This window comes from Colobus angolensis, unplaced genomic scaffold (assembly GCF_000951035.1).
Source record: "Colobus angolensis palliatus isolate OR3802 unplaced genomic scaffold, Cang.pa_1.0 Scaffold32, whole genome shotgun sequence".
NCBI classification, from domain to species: domain Eukaryota; kingdom Metazoa; phylum Chordata; class Mammalia; order Primates; family Cercopithecidae; genus Colobus; species Colobus angolensis.
In genome coordinates this window covers 9,755,067-9,774,675 of record NW_012116488.1, presented here as the reverse complement: position 1 = coordinate 9,774,675, position 19,609 = coordinate 9,755,067, and the positions used below count along the sequence as shown (strand labels likewise).

At 47.8% G+C, this 19,609-nt stretch overlaps 2 protein-coding genes across 5 annotated transcripts in view; both read left to right on the top strand.

The window, feature by feature from the left end:
- BDKRB2 (bradykinin receptor B2) overlaps positions 1–3,186 on the top strand; it is a 36,121-nt gene extending 32,935 nt beyond the window's left edge. For both annotated transcript variants that reach the window (XM_011951496.1, XM_011951497.1), the window contains exon 3: positions 1,835–3,186. In XM_011951496.1, the coding sequence (XP_011806886.1) occupies positions 1,835–2,936 (1,102 nt within the window). In that variant the 3' untranslated portion in view covers positions 2,937–3,186. The remainder of the gene's footprint in view (positions 1–1,834) is intronic.
- A 387-nt stretch (positions 3,187–3,573) lies between these two features.
- BDKRB1 (bradykinin receptor B1) overlaps positions 3,574–19,609 on the top strand; it is a 27,420-nt gene continuing 11,384 nt past the window's right edge. For 2 of the 3 annotated variants that reach the window (XM_011951501.1, XM_011951499.1), the window contains exon 1: positions 17,447–17,921. The gene's annotated coding sequence lies outside the window, so the exon portion shown is untranslated. Of the gene's footprint in view, positions 3,830–17,446; positions 17,922–19,609 lie in introns of those variants that run through there. The other variant, XM_011951500.1, reaches the window with a different exon arrangement.

Sequence of the window (19,609 nt, the reverse complement as noted above, 5' to 3'; positions counted from 1 at the left end):
AGACCACACTTACTCCCTCACTCAGCCTCTTGCTACTTCTCACCTTTCCTGTCCAACATCTAGTGTCACTTTCCAGAACATACCAACAGCTTCCCCAGTTCTGTGTCTCTGCTCAGGCTGTTCCCCCTGCCTGGTCTGCTTGTCCTCCTTCTTGTGCCCTGTTGAGATGCTTCTTATCCTTCAAGACCCAGCTCTAGAGTCACCTCCAACCTTACCCACCTGCCCCTACCCCAAGTCTGTGTCCCACACCCCTCCTGCGCCCTCCAGGGCACCCTCCACACTCTGGGCCCCAGTTATCAGGAGTCAGGCAGGGCAGGGGCCAGGTGGTATCCTCTCTGTGTTTTTGCACTCAAGGCAGAGCTCAGCACAGAGCAGATGCTCAAAAAACATTGAAAGGTTAAAAGCATTGCTTTGCGGGTCCCGCAGTCTGGCTCCAGGATGCCAGCCAGCTGCTCCTAGAAGCAAAGGGAATTTTCCTGGGAAATCCCAGAGGTGATGATCAGTATCTCCTCACGACTTGTAGCTCAGCTCTTCCTCCATGAGCCTGTCTAGCAATGCACCTCCCAGAAAGAGCACCTTTTCCTTCTCTCACCCACACCACAGGGTGCTGGGAAAATGCCCAATGAGTCCTGCCCTCTGGATTGTGCTTTGGACTTTTAAGTGTGTCTTCACATCCACTCTTTGACTTGAATCTTGCAACAACCATGTAAAAAGAAATGCAAAGCGAGTCAGGATGAGAGCAACACCCCACTCCAAAGAAGGCAAAATAGAAGCCCAGAGAGGTCAAGCAGTTTGCCCAAGATCACACAGCTAGGATTGGAACCCAGGTCTGTCCAAGCCCCAGGCCTCTGCTGAAGGTAGAGATGATTTACAGCAACAAGTCTAGAAAGGTACCTGCCCTGTGGTCTGTGAGTCTCGCCTAAGAATGAAAGAGGAGCCAGTAGGTTAAAGATGAGGTCACCAACAAACAGTGGTGTTGGAGTTTACCACTGGTTATTTTAATAGGTTTGCAAGAATAGTTAATTACTAATGTTTACTGAGCCAAGTGCAGTGCTTGGGGCATTTTGTACGTTGTCTCAGATCCCCATCACAACCCTGAGAGGGAGATTTTTAAATTCCCATTTTACAGGTGAAGTCACTGTGGTTCAAGGACGTTAACTTCCCCAATATCACACAGCTTATAAGTAAGGCAGCCAGGATGCGAACCCAGTGGGACTATCTGGCTCCAAAGTCCCCACCCTCCCTCGCTATCTGCATCCTCCTATCCTCTTCAGTGCTTTGCTGATAGAAGATACAGAAATATGATGCCACCCCAGGCCGTCCAGGAAGACAGGAACTAAGCAGATAGGCTGGCCACGGTCTCCAAGCCAGACTGGAATCTCCAGGTCTGGCATGATATCATTGTTCTCTTTTAATGAATTAACTCACCCACCACAGGACTTGGAGAGGCTGAAAGGTGACCAACTCCCTTGGGAGGGGCCTGGATGATAAGGAAGGAATGTGAATCCTCCCATCACAGAAGCTTCAAGGAGGTCAAGGATCCAAGACTTGAGATTGTTAGTGCTGTTGATGGATGCTGGCCAAGGAAATATCCCAGTGGAGCCTTGAGATGAAGAACATGAGGCCCCATTTAGATCCAAGGATCAGAGGGGGCTCTGTAAGACCCAGGGGAGTCAGGTGTGCCAAAGCGCTGGCCACAGAAAGCAGCCTGAGCTCCACCTCGACTTCTCCACATCCTGGCTGGTTGTCTTTAACCCCTGCCTCTTTCTGCACCAGTTTTTGTCCTTCCTTTGTGACCCTGAGGTGTAACAGCCTCTTTTCTACTTTCTTTCAGCGCCGACATGCTCAATGTCACCTTGCAATTGCCAACGCTTAACGGGACCTTTGCCCAGAGCAAATGCCCCCAAATAGAGTGGCTGGGCTGGCTCAACACCATCCAGGCCCCCTTCCTCTGGGTGCTGTTCGTGCTGGCCACCCTAGAGAACATCTTTGTCCTCAGCGTCTTCTGCCTGCACAAGAGCAGCTGCACGGTGGCAGAGATCTACCTGGGGAACCTGGCCGCAGCAGACCTGATCCTGGCCTGCGGGTTGCCCTTCTGGGCCATCACCATCTCCAACAACTTCGACTGGCTCTTTGGGGAGACGCTCTGCCGTGTGGTGAATGCCATTATCTCCATGAACCTGTACAGCAGCATCTGTTTCCTGATGCTGGTGAGCATCGACCGCTACCTGGCCCTGGTGAAAACCATGTCCATGGGCCGGATGCGTGGCGTGCGCTGGGCCAAGCTCTACAGCTTGGTGATCTGGGCGTGCACGCTGCTCCTGAGCTCACCCATGCTGGTGTTCCGGACCATGAAGGAATACAGCGACGAGGGCCACAACGTCACTGCTTGCGTCATCAGCTACCCATCCCTCATCTGGGAAGTGTTCACCAACACGCTCCTGAATGTCGTGGGCTTCCTGCTGCCCCTGAGCGTCATCACCTTCTGCACGATGCAGATCATGCAGGTGCTGCGGAACAACGAGATGCAGAAGTTCAAGGAGATCCAGACAGAGAGGAGGGCCACGGTGCTGGTCCTGGTTGTGCTGCTGCTATTCGTCATCTGCTGGCTGCCCTTCCAGGTCAGCACCTTCCTGGACACGCTGCATCGCCTCGGCATCCTCCCCAGCTGCCAGGACGAGCACATCATCGATGTAATCACACAGATCGCCTCCTTCATGGCCTACAGCAACAGCTGCCTCAACCCACTGGTGTACGTGATTGTGGGCAAGCGCTTCCGAAAGAAGTCTTGGGAGGTGTACCAGGGAGTGTGCCAGAAAGGGGGCTGTAGGTCAGAACCCATTCAGATGGAGAACTCCATGGGCACACTGCGGACCTCCATCTCGGTGGAACGCCAGATTCACAAACTGCAGGACTGGGCAGGGAGCAGACAGTGAGCAAATGCCAGCAGGGCTGCTGTGAATTTGTGTTAAGGATTGAGGGACAGTTGCTTTTCAGCATGGACCCAGGAATGCCAAGGGGACATCCATGCATGACCTTGGGAAATGAGTTGGTGTCTCCAGTAAAACACAGGAGAATAATTCCTGCCCTGCCCAATTTTGCAGGGAGCATGGCTGTGAGGATGGGGTGAACTCATGCACAGCCGAGGCCTCCATAAACACGACAGCATTACTGTTCTTATTTGCTGCCACACCTGAGCCAGCCTGCTCCTTCCCAGGAGTGGAGGGGGCCTGGGGACAGGGACAGGAGTGATTGAGCTTCCCTCCCACATGGTGTCCCTCCCTGCCCCAGCAAGACGACTTGGATCTCCAGCAGAACCGCTATCCAGCTCTGGTGCAATGGCTGAGTGCACAAATGAATTGTTGCCCTGGGTTTCTTTAATCCATTCAGCTAGAACTTTGGAGGACAATTTATTGCATTAATGAAGGTTAAGCCCTGAGGGGTCCCTGATAAGAACCTGGAGACCAGGATTCTGTGGCACCCCTCACTGATGGACAAGGTGGACTGTGCCAAAGAAGAATCCAATAAGCACATATTGAGCACTTGCTGTATCAGCAATATTGAGCACTGGAGGCAAGAGGGAAGAAAGAGAAGGAGCCATCTCCATCTTGAAGGAACTCAAAGACTCGACTGGGAATGACTGGGCACTGCCACCACCAGAAAGCTGTTCGATGAGATGGTTGAGCAGGGTGCTGTGGGTGATATGGACAGCAGAAGGGGGGAGCCCAAGGTTCCAGCTCAACCAATAACTATTGCACAACCACCTGTCCCTGCCTCAGTTCCCTCTTCTGTAACATGAAGTCGTTGTGAGGATTAAAGGCAGTAACAGGTATAAAAGTACTTTGAAAAGCAAAGGGTGCTATGTACATGTGAGGCATTATTATGCACATGTAACTGGGATATGTTTACTATAAGGAAAAGACACTGAGGTCTAGAAATAGCTCTGTGGAGCAGAATCAGTATTGGGAGCTGGTGGCAGTGTGAAGTACCAGTGTCTGGCACACAGTAGGTGCTCATTGGCGCCCTTCCACCTGTCCTCCCTGAGCCCCCGACTGTCACACCCACATGAGCATTTGGGGAGAAGGCCATGTCTTCAAAGTTTGATTTGTGATGAGGCAGAGGAAGAAATTTTTAATCGGTCTTGCCCAGAGGATCACAGTGCTGAGACTCCCACCGCCAACCGGTACCTGGGGAGGGGGAGAGTGCAGGCCTGCTCAGGGACTGTTCCTCTCTCAGCAACCAAGGGATTGTTCCTGTCAATCAATGATTTATTGGAAGGTATCCCAGTACGAGCCCTAGAAGAGTGTGAGTAGGAATGGCAATGGCATTCACCATCAGCAGTGCCAGGGCAGCACTCATTCACTTGATACATGAATATGTATTAACTGGTTGGAGAGCTAGAACCTGGAGAACTAGAACCTGGAGGGCTAGAACCTGGAGAGGCTAGAACCTAGAGGGGCTAGAACCTAAAGAAGCTAAAATCTGGAAAGGCTATAACCTGGAGAGCTAGAAGCTGGAGGGCTAGAACCTGGAGGGAAAGAACCTGGAAGGCTAGAACCTAGAGAGGCTAGAACCTAGAGAAGCTAAAACCCGGAGAGCTAGAAACTGGAGGGCTAAAACCTGGAGGGCTGGAATCTAGAGAGCTAGAACCTGGAGAGCTAGAACCTGAAGGGCTAGAACCTGAAGGGCTGGAATCTGAAGGGCTAGAACCTGGAGGGCTAGAACCTGAATGGCTGAAATCTGGAGAACTAGGAGCTGGAGGGTTAGAACCTGATGGGCTAAAACCTGGATAGCTGGAACCTGAAGGGCTAGAAGTTAGGTCTAGAACCTAGAGAGCTAGAACCTGGAGGGCTAGCACCTAGAAGGTCTAGAACATGGTGGGCTAGAATGTAGAAGGGCTAGAACCTGGAAAGCTAGAACCTGGAGGGCTGGAATCTGGAGAGCTAGAACCTGGCGGACTAGAACCTGGCAGGCTAGAACCTGGCGGGCTAGAACCTAGCAGGCTAGAACCTGGCGAGCCAGAACCTAGACCAGCTAGAACCTGGAGGGAAAGAACCTGGAGGGTTAGAACCTGGAGAATGAGAAAAATTTACATGGCAAAGAGCCCATAAATCCTGACCAACTCTGAATTTTAAAGCAAAAGTGTCAAAAAAAGATTCCCTCCTTACCCCCAACCCACTCTTTCTTCCCACCACCCACACCCCTCTGCCCCAATAAATACCTGGAGAAAGAAAACAGATGAAAGAAGAAGTAAAAACCATTTAGTATTAGAATGAAGTCAAACTGTGCCACACATGATGAATGAAAAAAAAAAAAAAAAGAGGCTGTGTTTTGTCACACAGGGCAGTCATTCATCAGCAGAGCACGTGGATGGTCTGAGACTCTCTTAGAAGCAGAGCTCTATCCCAATGGCCATGTGGGGATCCACACCTGGTCTGAGGGGCAGCTGAGTCTGCGGGAGAAGAGCTGCCCTGTGCATGGTGTAGATGCCCTGATAAAGAACATCTCCCCTGTGAAAGACTCAAAGAGCTATTATGTTGTAAACGGGAAGCATTTCACATCCGAATAAGAAAATGGATGAATCATGAAAACATGTGTCTTTTCTGTACTGCATAATAGATGGATGAGGTTTTTGCATAGCTCTAGCATTTGTTATAACTCCCAAAACCTCTGAGTTTGGTACCTGGGACACTGCCTTGCACGCTCAGAAGCCTTTGGGAAGGGGTGCTATTTATTTCTGCTCAACCTGTTAACAGGCTTCTGGCATGTAGATCAGTGGTCTTCAAGCTTCTGGGATTGTATATTCCTATAGGAAAAAAGAATTGATTATGCATACCCAATATGTATACTTATTAATATGTATGAAGACGTGCATTCTAAAATATAATCAACCAGTAGAAATTTAAGAAAGAAGATGTAAAAAAAAAAATTAACAGTGTTTGAATATTTCCTTCCATCTTACATTTCTGCAGGAGTAACTCATTACCAAGTTCCCACCAGGCGCATGTGAGACCCTCATGAGGCCCTAGAATCATAGGCGCAGTAGCGATTCAATCATTTATTCCTGCAGTATAGACTTACTGAGTGCCTACCACTTGACTTTCCCTTCAAATCAGGAGTATCCTCTACAATATCCTGATGAAAGCCACTTGTTTCATACTCCCAATGATGGGGAACTCATTATCCATTCCACTTTGGGATCCCTTCATTATTCATGTATTCATTCCTTCACTCATTTATTAAACAAAACTTGTCTGGTCTGTCTCCATAAATGCCCCTCGTCCATCCACGCATCCATCCATCCATGCCAGAAACCTGAGGCTCATCATTCAATGTACTCTCTCTTTCATGCCTTCCATCTAGTGGGTCAGCACCTCTTTTATTTTTTTTTAACTTTTATTTTGAGTTCAGGGGTACAAGTGCAGGTTTGTTACATAGGTAAACTTGGGTCACAGGGGTTTGTTGTACAGATTATTTCATCACCCGAGCATTAAGCCTAATACCCATTAGTTATTTTTCCTGCTTCTCTCTCTCTTCCCAACCTCCACCCTCCACTAGGCCCCAGTGTCTGTTGTTCCCTCCTTTGTGTTCATGTGTTCCCATCATTTAGCTCCCACTTGTAAATGAGAACATGTGGTATTTGGTTTACTGTTCCTGGGTTAGTTCACTAAGGATAATGGGCTCCAGCTCCATCCATGTTCCCGCAGAGGACATGATCTCATTCCTTTTTATGGCTGTGTAGTATTCCATGGTTGTACATGTACTGCATTTTCTTTATCCAGTCTACAGTTGATGGGCATTTAGGTTGATTCCAACCCTTTGCCATTGTGAACAGTGCTGCAATGAATATTCATGTGCATGTGTATTTATGGTAGAATGATTTATATTCCTTTGGGTATATACCCAGTAATGGAATCAGCACCTTTTTTAGTGCTGTCACTAGTCACTAAGTGTTTCCTAAATCTATGTTTCTTTCTATGTCCAACCATCATCTGTCATGGGTGCCTCCAATCCTAACCTCTACCATCTCCCAATTCTTATTCTCCACTCTGTAGCCAACGTGGTCTTTTTAAGGATGCAAATACATTCATGGGGAGGCTATAAACATAGAGAACTGTGTTCAGGAGCCAAGATTTTGGGATTAGGTAGACCTGGATTCCACTTGTGGTTCAGCCTTGGGCTCTTATTTGATGTGTAGTCTTGGGTACCTCAGTTATCCTTTCTGAGTCAACATTTCCTTGTCTGTAAAATGGGGATAATAATGGTATCTACCTCATAAAATTGTTAATAGGATTAATGTATGAAAGCATCTAGCACAGCACCTGGTACATAGTTGGCACCAAACATGTACTAGCTTTGGTGATGATGATGATGATGATGATGATGATGATGTTGGCAGTGAGTGTGATGGGAGCATCCTCCAAGGGAAACCCTTCTGTAGTGTCCTACCCCTCTTGCAATAAGGTTCTACAGCTGTAACATGGCTTGCAAGACCCTTCATGATCTGGCCCCTGTCTTGTCTCTATGTCTCCCTCTCTCTGCTACAGGCTCATTCTCTACCGGCCCTGCCATTTGGACGCAAGAACCTAGACATATCCCAGAAGATATTTCATTCTGCCTCCTGTGCCCATTCTTCCCACCCAGGCTGCACCCCCTCACTAAGTGCCCTGAGGTTGGAGGAAGTTGTCCACAAGTGCCTAAGGGAGCTCACTCATCCAGGGAATTTTGTTCACAGATGCCTGCATTACTCAAGGGAGTCTGCAATCCAGGGGAAACCACATGCCTGGAAACCTGAGCAGGGCTCTTAGCAGGCAAAACAAAAACAAAACGGGCTGGGAGAGCCTCACCAGCCAGGCAATAGAAGCAGCCTCTCAACTCCTGACCCTCCCTGGCTCCAGCAAGCTGGCGCAATGGGAAGAAGCCCAGGTGGGCTTATAGGACCAAGCAAGGGGCCTAGCTCCTGAGTCTTCCCTGGCCAGAGAGGGTGAGAACAGGATGCAGAGCTGCAAACTGGACACCAGATGACCTCATGGAATTCATGCTAGTGCTGGAGCCTCTTGAGTACAGCCTTCATGACTCAGAGTGGGGCGTCTCCATTTTGTAGACCCCAGCCATGTGCTGCATTATCTCCTTGTTTCCCACTTCCAGACCCTTACGTAGCTCTGATCCTTTACCAAGGATGCGGGTGGGGAGCAGGGATGAGCAACAGAGGTCATGGTTTGGCAATAGCAATGGCTGAAAGTTTAATCATTTGTTCGTGAGAGTTTTATTCTGGTTTAGTTTTTTATTTTATTTTGTTTTGTTGGCGGAGGCAAAACAGTCCTAGGTCAAAGGGACCCCATCAAAATATTTCATGCTCACAACCACTCTGAGAGTTTGCATGATCACTGGTTCATGGTATGGAAACTGAGGCCCAGAGAGGGAAGTAACTTGCCAAGGCCATGCAATTCTTAAGGGGGATGCTCTGGAAGCTCTCTCTGTTCTTGGGGTGTTCATGCCTTGACAAACGGAGGATGCAAATTCTGTCACAGGAAAAGTCCTCGAAGTGCCCTCTTGCATGAGGAGCTTATGAGCCAGGGCCTGGGCTATTTCTGCCGCAATAAAAGCTTTGCATCTCGTAAGCCTTGTCCATACTTGCTTCCTGCAGATCTCCTTCCCAGAGGCTGATGGATGTAACTCACATGCCATACAGTTCACCCACTTCAGCTTTTACTTAACAACTGATCCATGCAACCATCACTACTATCTAATTCCAGAACACTTTCATCATCCCCCAAAGAAATCGCATATTCATTAGCAGTCACATCCCATTCTTCCTCCCTCATGGCTTTGGGCAACCACTAATCTTTCTGTCTCTAGATTTACCTGTTGTGAAAGAAGCCAGGCACATGTTGTAGGATGCTGTCTCTGTAGAGCCTACAACACGTGCCTTTTGTGTCTGGCTCCTTTTACCTGCTTACACTGAGCTAGGATGTTTAATTGTTGGGGGAGAACTTTGGAGACCAGGCCATGGGTTCCCTACCATGCCACTTGTGTCATCTCAGCAAGTCACTTTACTCATCTTCCCTCCCACCACCTTTGGTCTTAGTTTGCTCATCTGTCAAATGGAGAGATAATAAGTCATGACTTTAACAGGCTTCTGGCATGTAGACCAGTGGTCTCCAAGGACTGCCTTATGTGATGTTGATGCTGTCCTCTATAGTTTATGAAGGCCCCAGCACCAATGGTACAGGCGCTTGGAGGCAGGTTCCTGGTTCACATCTCACCTCTGCCACTTCCCAGCTGTGGGAATTTGAACAAGGTCGGTGAATTTCTCTGAGTGTCTTTTTTCTCGTCTATTAAATGAAGATCCAAGTATTGTGAAGATTCAGTCTGATAAAGATGTTGTGATGAGTTGAGGAGTATCCCTTCACCCCAACTCATGTCCACATGGAACTTCAAATATGACCTTATTTGGGAATAGGATCTTTGTAGAAGTAGTTAAATTAAGATGAAGTTACACAGGTTGAGCATTCCTAATCCAAAAATCTGAAATCACAAATGCCCCCAAATCCATAACTTTTTGAGCACTGACATGATGCTCAAAGGACATGTGATTGGAACATTTTAGATTTTGGATATCTGGATTAAGGATGGTCAGCTGGTATGTATTCTGCAAATATTCCAAAATTCAAAAACATTCAAAATCCAAAACACAAAAACTTCTGGTCCCAAGCATTTCTGGATAAGGGATACCCAACCTGTACTGGACTAAGGTGACCCCTAAATCCAATAACTGGTGTCCTTACAAGAAAAGGAGAAAAACACACAGAGACACAGAGAGAAGGCCGTAAGAAGATAGAGGCAGAGACTGGAGCAATGCTTCCACAAGCCAAGAAATGTGAAGGATTGCCCAGAATCACCAGAAGTGAGGAAGAAGCAAGGAGTGGCTTCTCCTTCAGAGCCTTGCAGGAGGAACCAACACTGCCAGCACCTTGATTTTGAGCTTCTTGGCCTCTAGAACTGTGAGAGGACAAACGTTCGTTGTTTAGGCCACTTAGATTTTGATACTTTGTATGGCAGCCTGAGCAAATGGATTCAGGTGTTTTAGTCTTTTTGAGCACAAGCTCACCATCAAGTTTCCCATTAAGGTCCCTGCAGGTGCCTTCTCTCAACAATGAGAGAGCACACTGGATGTTTTTCTCGGATCTTTTTAGGGTTAGAGATACTTGTTAGCACAGATTTCCTAAGAAATAATAGGAAATGTAATCTTACTGAACTGTAGAGAATTTTTTTCACATGGAAGATACTGAGACCTTTCCCATGTTGCGGGCCAGCCCGAGCCCCCAGAGCGTGAATCATGGGTCCGAGGTGCTGAGCGTAAACGCCCATCCCTGCGAACCTGGGACCTGTGATCCGCTGATTCTTTCTTCCTTCCCCAGAACCAAAAGGCAGACCAATTCAAGGAGTCTCAGACCAGGATTTAAATAAATAAATAAATAAATAAATAAATAAATAGCCTCATGACCCAGTTCCCAGCTGCCAGACAGCCCAGCCACCAACCCCACCCAGGTGGGAGGCTATCTGTAGACAACCCTGAAAGATGGCCAAAGACAGCGTTCTGAGACTCTCTGGATGCCTCCCTTCATGCTGAGTCACTCTTTGTGGTCCACTCAGCCAGCGAGCAATGAGCGTCTGTTTCATCTCCTCAGTTCTGGCCAAGACAGAGCACAGCGTGTGTGGGCCCTCCTTGTAATGACGCTACCATTGTCTTGTGCAACAGTAAAATGATAAAATCAGGAACAGTTACTGTGGGGTGCCTACCAAAGGCCAGTTGCATCACCACATTATCCTATGTGATTCCCAAACTCTGCAATGTGCTCCTTTTTACAGACCAAGGCTCCGGAAGGTGGAATTGAAAATGGTCCAGATTCACCTTCTCAGCAGTGATGGAGCTAGGGTGTCAATCCTGCTGAGGCAGCTCACCTGCCTGCCCAGACTTCCAAATCAGACCTTAAGGACCAGGGACTTGCTTTTGCAATGAGATTTGCTCAGTGTCTCCCTGACCTCCCTAAGTACAGTAGTCCCCTCCCTTATCCATGGTTTCAACTACCTGTGGCCAATACAGGTCTGAAAATATTAAATGGAAAATTCCAGAAATAAACAATACATTTTAAATTATGCACCATTCTGAGCAGTGTGATGAAACCTCGCCCCATCTTGCTTTGTTCCACCTGGGACATGAGTCACCCCTTTGTCCAATGTACCTATGCTGCATAAGCTACCCACCATTACTGTATAGCAAAAAGCATAGTGTTATAAGGTTTGGTACCATCTGCAGTTTCAGGCATCCACTGGGGGTCTTGGAATGTTTCCCCATGCCTAAGGGGAAACTGCTGTACAGAGCCTCATGCCTTTCTGTTTTGAAGACCACTGGATCCTGTTCTGTTTCTTCATAGAACTCACAATCACAATCCTGTACAGGTTTCTCTGTTAGTCTGTCTCTATCCCAAGTCTATAGCCCCCATGAGGGCTGGGACAGCCAAGAATGACCCCAAGTCTTCAAGAAAAGTTATGGTTATCTTCAGCATTTCAGTTCCCCTATACTCAGAGTTCTGCAGCTTACAGAAGAAATTTCAGAGGCCGGGCGCGGTGGCTCAAGCCTGTAATCCCAGCACTTTGGGAGGCCGAGACGGGCGGATCACGAGGTCAGGAGATCGAGACCATCCTGGCTATCACGGTGAAATCCCATCTCTACTAAAAATACAAAAACCAGCCGGGCAAGGTGGCGGGCGCCAGTAGTCCCAGCTACTTGGGAGGCTGAGGCAGGAGAATGGCGTAAACCCAGGAGGCGGAGCTTGCAGTGAGCTGAGATCCGGCCACTGCACTCCAGTCCGGGCGACAGAGCGAGACTCCGCCTCAAAAAAAAAAAAAAAAGAAAAAGAAATTTCAGTTTCCCCGGACCCAGAGTTTTGCATCTCCATCATGGGGACCAACATGATTTATATGAAAGATAAATGTTCGCAGCATCAACTTTATAATCCAATTCCATCTCTTTAAAACATCATAAAGGAAATACTGGTTTCTAAGGAAAGCATCTTATTCCATGCCCCCATTCTTTGCTGTACATGTGGGTTAATTAGGCATCTAGGCTAACTGAAAAATGATGTAAGAGATTTTCCATATGACACTGGCTGCCAGATTAAGAGAGAAAGATCATAAAACTGAGAAAAGATGGATCAACATGTACATATTCATCTTATCCTGGGAACATCTATACAGCACGATACTGACATTTCCCACACAGTTATTTCATCCTAACGACAACTCTCAGAAGCAGGTAGGACCAGAGCATTCCAGGACCACCACCCCGGCTCTCTTCTGGAAGCCCTGCAGGTGGGCTCCACCTACTGTGAGCATTTGTTTTTAGAATAGATCGTGTAGTTAGAGCTATAAAACTCCAAGTACAGGGAAATGGAAATTGCTTCTGTGAGCTACAAAACTTTCTGCACCTGCTCTCTCAAAGCACCCTTACTCTGGGCTGAAACTATCACTCAATTCTCTTCCCTGAACTAAACCAAGAGCTGCATAGGGCCTGCTGGAGGGTAGGAGATACGGGATATTCATGGATAGAATGAGTAATTGGGATGTGGAGCTTGAACCCAGGCTTTCTGACTCCAAGTTCCCAGTGAGCCTTCCACAAAGGCTTATGAACATGTGTGTGTTACAATACACGTGCTGGTCCCCCCACCCGTGATGGTTTTCTCAGCTTGCTTGCCTTCCAAACTCCTATTCAGCCCTGAAAACCCAGTTTAAATAATCCTCTGCCATGAATTCTTCCCCAACTCTGCATAATAGTCAAGGTTCTCTAGAGAAACACAACCAACAGAAAATAGATAAACATAGATAGATATGTTATAAGGAATTGGTTTATGCGATTATGGAGGCTGAGAAATCCCACCATCTGCTATCTGCAAGTTGGAGACCCAGGAGGACCAGTGATGTAGTTCCAGTGGGAGTGTGAAGGCCAGAGACCCAGGACGGCAGTGAGAAGGTGGGAGAAAACAGATGTCTCAGCTTGAAAACAGCCAGGCAGAGAGAACCAATTCTCCCTTGCTGCTCCTTTTGGTTGTATTCAGGCCTCCGACAGGTTGGATGCCACCCACGATGTTGGGGAAGACAATCTGCCTTACTCAGTCTACCAATTCAAACATTAATCATTCGAATTAACCTGTGAAGGTTAAACTCACTCACGGACACCCCCAGAAACCATGTTTAACCAAATGTCTGGGCACCCCATGGCCCAGTCAGCACGACACATAAATTACCTATCCCACTCCACCTCGAGCAGAACTCATTTTTTTCAAACCTCACACTCAGACACAGCCTCAGAACTTCATTGCCACTCTGCTTTCTACAACATGTTGTCACTGGATGTCAGCTTGTCCTTGTCCTCAGCCATCCCAAGAGCAGGGAGTGGGCTGTGTTCATTTCTGCACCCTCCCTCCTCACAAGGGGTTTGGGACATGTATGTTGACATAAGACAAGCTATTGCTATTATATATTTATTTATAATACATATGGTTATGAATATACTCAGCAAATATTTAAGCATCTGCTACATATCAGCCCTGTTGTAGGGGTTGGGAAGATGAACCTAATCAAAAGAGACAAATTCCTTGCCTGGTGGAGCAGGTGGCGATAGGGCTGTAAAAAGCAGTGTAGCAGGCCAAGAGGAGGAGAGGTTATTTCAGGAAAGGGCTTTCTGACAAGGGGGGATTGGTGAGGACCAGAAGGACCTGGGGGAGCAAGCGTGGGGCTCTCAATGGCAAGGTGTTCCATGCAGGGGAACGGACCGTGCAAAGGCCCTGAGGTGGGAGAGAAGGTGGCATATCCAAAACAGAGAGAAGAAAGGTTTGGCGTAGTGGGGAGTGCCTGTAATCCCAGCATTTTGGAAGGCTGAGAAGGGAGGATGGATTGGGCCCCCAGGAATTTGAGACCAGCCTAGGCGACATAGTGAGACCTTGTGTCAAATAAAAAAAACCACACAGCTCCAGAAAGCCAGGGCAGCCAGGCACCATGAGACGGGTGGTCTGGGAGACAGCGGGGTCTGCGCATGTGCTCTGGGAGACAGCTGGGTCTGCGCATGTGCTCCAGGAGGCAGTTGGGTCTGCGAATGTGCAGCCTTGCCAATGTCAAGTCTGTGTGTTTTCCTGGGCCTGAGACAGCAACAGAGGAGTCTGCGAAGAGAATTGACATGGCCTAGCTTCGGCTTTGGGAGACAGAGAAATGCAGTTGATCGTCCTGGTACAAGCCCTTTCTGAGTGCGTGTGCTCTCCTGGGATTCTCAAGGCTCCCTAAGAAGTAAGGTCTGGTGATCCCCTGCTCTGCCTGGGCGATAAGGCCTTCATCTTCCAATGCAGGGCCACACAAGGGCAGGGAGTTTCATACGGATTTTTTTTTAACTTTCCTGGCCAATAGAACCCCTGGCCCAGTGGAGCTTTATCTGCTAAGTGGGCACCTTCCCACCCTAGAGCCAGCACCCAGGACCCTTCACTTCAGGGCTGGCTGCCAGGCCAAGGCAGCTCCTGGAGCTGCCTGAATGCCCAGGATATGCTCATGTCCACACTGTCATCCCTTAGATCTCCAAGTGTTTGTGCTTTGCTAAATGTACATTTGTGATTTTCTGCTTACCCCCCCTTACACTTTGACCCCCTCTGTTCACCCCATTCATTCGCTGCTTCCTATGTGCCAGACGTACATGCTTGTCTAGGGTGGCACTTGCCTGGCACCCGGTGGGTGCTCCATACGTGTTTGTAGAATAAAGGGGAAAGCGCTCAGACACTATGCTTACAGAAGAGCAGAGGATTACACCAGGACTTAAGTGATGGATGAGCCCTGAACAGAGCAAGGAGGGTGAGGTCATTTTCAGCAAATGCTCACAAGCGGGATGCATTCGGAGCCCATGAGTCACTCACTCAGCGTGGAGGGTGGCCCTGGATGTTACAGCAAGACTGTGGGGGAACTCGTGAATTCCAAGGGGTTGGGTCATTGTCCCGTGACATGACAAAATGCAGGTGTTTCCAGAATATTAATGCAGCAGAAGGATAGACTGAAGGAAAGGAATTGGAAAGCCAGGAGATTGGTTTACAGCCCTTTGTTGCAGACTTGTAAGTACGTTGCATGAGTTTCTAAACCCTGCGATGGGAAGAAAGGTGTGACGGTCAACAGCCTTGGGGTCAGGGGTGAAAGGACACGAGCCGGACCACAGTGAGGGTGCTGCATTTCACCCTGGCAAGAATTCTGCCCAGCTGTGGCTTTCTGTCCTGCCTCTACAATTGGGAGAACACTGGAGACGCCAGATGTCGTAAGGACTGAACGAACCCTGGAGAGGCTTAGCATCTGGGTGCTGTTTGTAGAGGTGTGCTGGGTGACGTGTACCAGAATCTTTCATTTTGAAGAACCTGCTGGATATGACTAGAAAAGTAAAGGAGAAAAAAAACTCCAGGACTGATCGACTAGAGAACTGGAAAGCGGCCCTTGATGTTACGGTGGGCACTGGGACTGCATGTCCCCAGAAGCCTCAAACTCCAGAGCTCACCTTCCTTTGAATACACATCCAGTATGGTCCAAGCTGATGCATACTACAGGGAGTCCAGCCTGCCTGAAGTGCCTCCTCACTGGTATTAAGGACACCCCAGGGAAGGTTGGGCCTGTCCTCTATTTCCAGAGGCAGCCCTTTATCCTCTGTGGCCACCTCTTCACCCAAGTACCCAGGGGACTTCATGAAGCACAGTGCACATCAGACTGTAAGGTTTAACCAAACCTTATGGAGGCTGTGGGAATTACAAACAACTGAATTCAGAAAAGGGAAGTGTCAGCCGGGCACAGTGGCTCACACCTGTAATCCCAGCACTTTGGGAGGCTGAGGCGGGCAGATCACCTGAGGTCGGAAGTTCAAGACCAGCCTGACCAACATGGAGAAACCCCGTCTCTACTAAAAGTACAAAATTAGCTGGGTGTGGTGGTGGGAGCCTGTAATCCCAGCTACTCGGGAGGCTGAGACAGGAGAATCACTTGAACCCAGGAGGCAGAGGTTGCAGTGAGCTGAGATCGACCCATTGCACTCCAGCCTGGGCAACAAGAGCGAAACTCCGTCTCAAAAAAAAAAAAAAGAAAGAAAGAAAGAAAAGAAAAGGCAAGTGAAGCCTCAGCAGAGGGTCCTCAGTGCCTTCCCACTTCTTAGCCCCCCACTGTCTTCTGCCACGCTGTAGGGACCTGCTTTTCTTTCACAGATTTGGGGTCCCCTCCCCCTACCCTCAGCCCCACTCCCTTAGCCCTGGAGACAGTAGGAGACCCTCTGCTCCCCTGAGCCCAGGCCTGTCTCACGTTTCCCATGGAGATGAGCAACAAGGGGAAACATGGGTCTTCTTAAAGAACTTTCCATTCCCTCCCACCACCTTGGCAAGGCGGCCAGATGCATTTCCGAAGTCCAGCTCACTCAGGCCAGCTCTCTTCACTGCCCGTCTTCCAGTGAGAGGCAAAGCAGAGATCAGACCTGCATGTGCTCTTCGTGGCACAGCTGGCCTTATATGTGCTCCTGGGTGAATAAACAGGGAGACATCTCCTAAGAATAAATGCTTCTCAGAAACAGTATAGTCTAAACTCATATTGAAGGGAGAATAAGCCAGCCACGGGCTAGAGAGACCCCCACCTATGTTACTAAGTAACAGGAAAGGCTAAGATTTGGAACCTTCCTCTGGTTCAGATCTATCCCCAGAACGATGTTGGCAATTTTTTTTTATTACAAATCCCACCCAGGAGGTCTCTCTCCTTATAGGAAGGAATCATCTTCTAAGGCAAATTCCAACTTCTTCCCTAAAATGTACATCCACTACTGAGCCTCAGAATGCTATTTGTTCCGCCTACTTCGACAATTTTAAGGTCTTCAGCAACAGGAGAAAATAGCAGGAAAACTTGAAGTGCAGTTGGCTCCCACTGAGATGTCACTAGCAGAAAAAGGGAACACAAGGAAAAGTCAAGATTCTGAAGACAGAGGTAACACCTTCTGCTCCAAACATTTAGAGAGTCACCTTCCCAGAAGTCAGACTCGAAGCCCTGAATTCTGGCATGAATGAGTTCTCCTTACATGTAGGGGGTGGCCTGGGAAGATCTTAATTTTTAAGACGGCAGGTAAGGGGCCTTCAGTTGGAGAATCTTGCCACCTGATTCTCAAAGAAAGCCAAAAATATCTTACTGTCTGAAACATGAGATCTTGAGTAGTTCAACTCGACCCATGCTGGTATAATTTCAGAGCCGCCAAGGAGGATTAGGAAAAAGTGTATCTGGTCTTACTCAACTCTGAACATTGCATGAGTCAAACTTTTTCCTAGCTCTCTGTGTAGTGGGTCCACTCCGACGAATTCTTGGCAATGTATCTTTCATGACCAAAATTCAAAAGAGGCCATTCGATGTGGCTCCCACAAAAGCAGCTGCAGAGCCCCAGACATTCAGAAGCCAACAGTGAAGGGGTCAAAAGCTGTCCCTCAATGTTCACTGACACTTTGCGAGCCTTAGGGCAAGTTGGCAATGCCAAAACGTGTTTTTAGGGCGTATTTGCCAATGTACAGGTCTTGGGCAGGATTGCAGGCCTCTGCAGATAGTACCAAAGTAAAAGAGGAGATGGTAACTGAATAATCTGTCATCATCCCCGAAGTGCAAAGTGAAATGACAGTGGATTTTCCTTCCAAATCCACTTGGAGTGAGTCCCGAAAGACTCACTTTTGCGGCAATCCCCACAATGACGTCATTGGAGGGGAGGTTATATCATTTAAAGCGACCACATTTCCACAGAGCTTCCCAGAAGAGAAAACACCTCCAAAGGCAGCTCTCACTATCAGAAAACCCAACTAAAGTTGTGAACGCCTTCCTTTTCTGCCTGAGTAAGTAAATGACCACCTTTTTTCTCTTTTATAAGAGTACAATATAAGGGGAAATCTGTGTCTCTTAGAAAAACAAAAAACTTCCTTTCACACCTACCTATTGGCAAAATGTTCCGCTTCTGTGAGGGTACTTTTTAAAAATAACTCTAAATCAATTTAAGAGACTTTTATTTCATGTCGAGTTTGGGTCTTAATTGCTTTTCCAGAACAGGAGTAGGAGGGAAAGGTTTTAGAACTGTTGGGAAGGTTCCAGTAACTCCTTATATCAAAATCAAGTGAAACATGTCAGGGCTGAATACAGCCACCAGAGCTTGCATGGACTCTGACCAGTTACAGCCTGCAAATTCTGAATCATAAAAATTAAATTAGTCTCTCTGGGATGGCTTACAAGATTTCATAAGACCAATAACTGGTTGGGTTATTTGTGGCTTGAAAGTAGCATCTTATTATGTGACCGTGCTGACAGTCTTTAACATCTGTGGCTGGATTTCCAACACCTTTATCATCACCATGCTGTTGAAATTGGAGTTAATTTGAAGAATTAACTAATTTGTTGAAAAAAGTCATACTCTCTCATAGCCAAGGTTAAAATGTGCAGAATCCAGAAAATACCACACAGAAATTACAGAATCTCCCTCTCTCGTAGACTTGCCCAATGCCCCTTCTGAGTTCTTCAAATAGGGTCACATATTACTAACAATATCCATAGATATTGTTTATTGAACACCTACTATGTTCCAGGCAAATATCAGAGCTAAAGCTAAACCTGGCAAAGGAAGATTTCTCCTCTCTGGCCAACTTTATAAACACAGACAGCAGCAGGTGAGGACAATCCTTTTAAAAATAAGCCCCACGTGAGCAGACACATGCTGTGGCTGCAGTGGCTCCAGCCACCTCCCAGTCCTGGGAATGGGGGCGGTGTCCACCGACTTAATCAGATTCGAGCTAAAGTCCCTGCATAGCTGGTCGTCTCTGGCTTCCTGGGCAAGGTGCAGCCTCACCCCCTGTGCTGGTTTCCTAAGGCTACTGTAATTAATTATCACAAAGTTAATGGCTTAAAACGATGAAAGTTATTGTCTTACAGTTCTGGAGATCAGAAGCTCAAACTCAGTCTTGCTGAGCTAAAGTCGAGATATTGGCTTGGCTTTGTTCTCCACCCTCATGACTCAGTTATCTCCCACCAAGTCCCTCACACAACACACGATAATTATGGGAGCTACCACTCAAGATGAGATTTGAGAGGGGACACAGCCAAACCATATCAGTGCTCAGCACCCTCCTGTCTCTTCTCAAACTCTCAATGCCCCAGCCCCTCCACCATAGGTCAGGATCTCACCTCCTTTCGCCCTGAGAATTCCCAACCTATCACAGGGGAATTTCACCAATTCCCACCAGCCAACCTCTGTCACCATAGACCTCAGCTTCCTGGCCATCATCAGAGATAGCTAGGAGAAGGAGGGCCAGGCCATGTGTTGTGCACGCTGCCAGGGCACTCCAATAGTCAAAAATTATTTCCCCAAAAAATCAGTATTTATAGGTAGAAAGAGAGAGGAAAGAAGGAAGGAAGGAAAAAAGGAAAGGAGGAAAGAAGGAAGGAAGGAAAGAAGGAAGGAAGGAAGGAAGGAAGGAAGGAAGGAAGGAAGGAAGGAAGGAAGGAAGAAGGACAGAGGGAAGGAAAGGAACAAAGT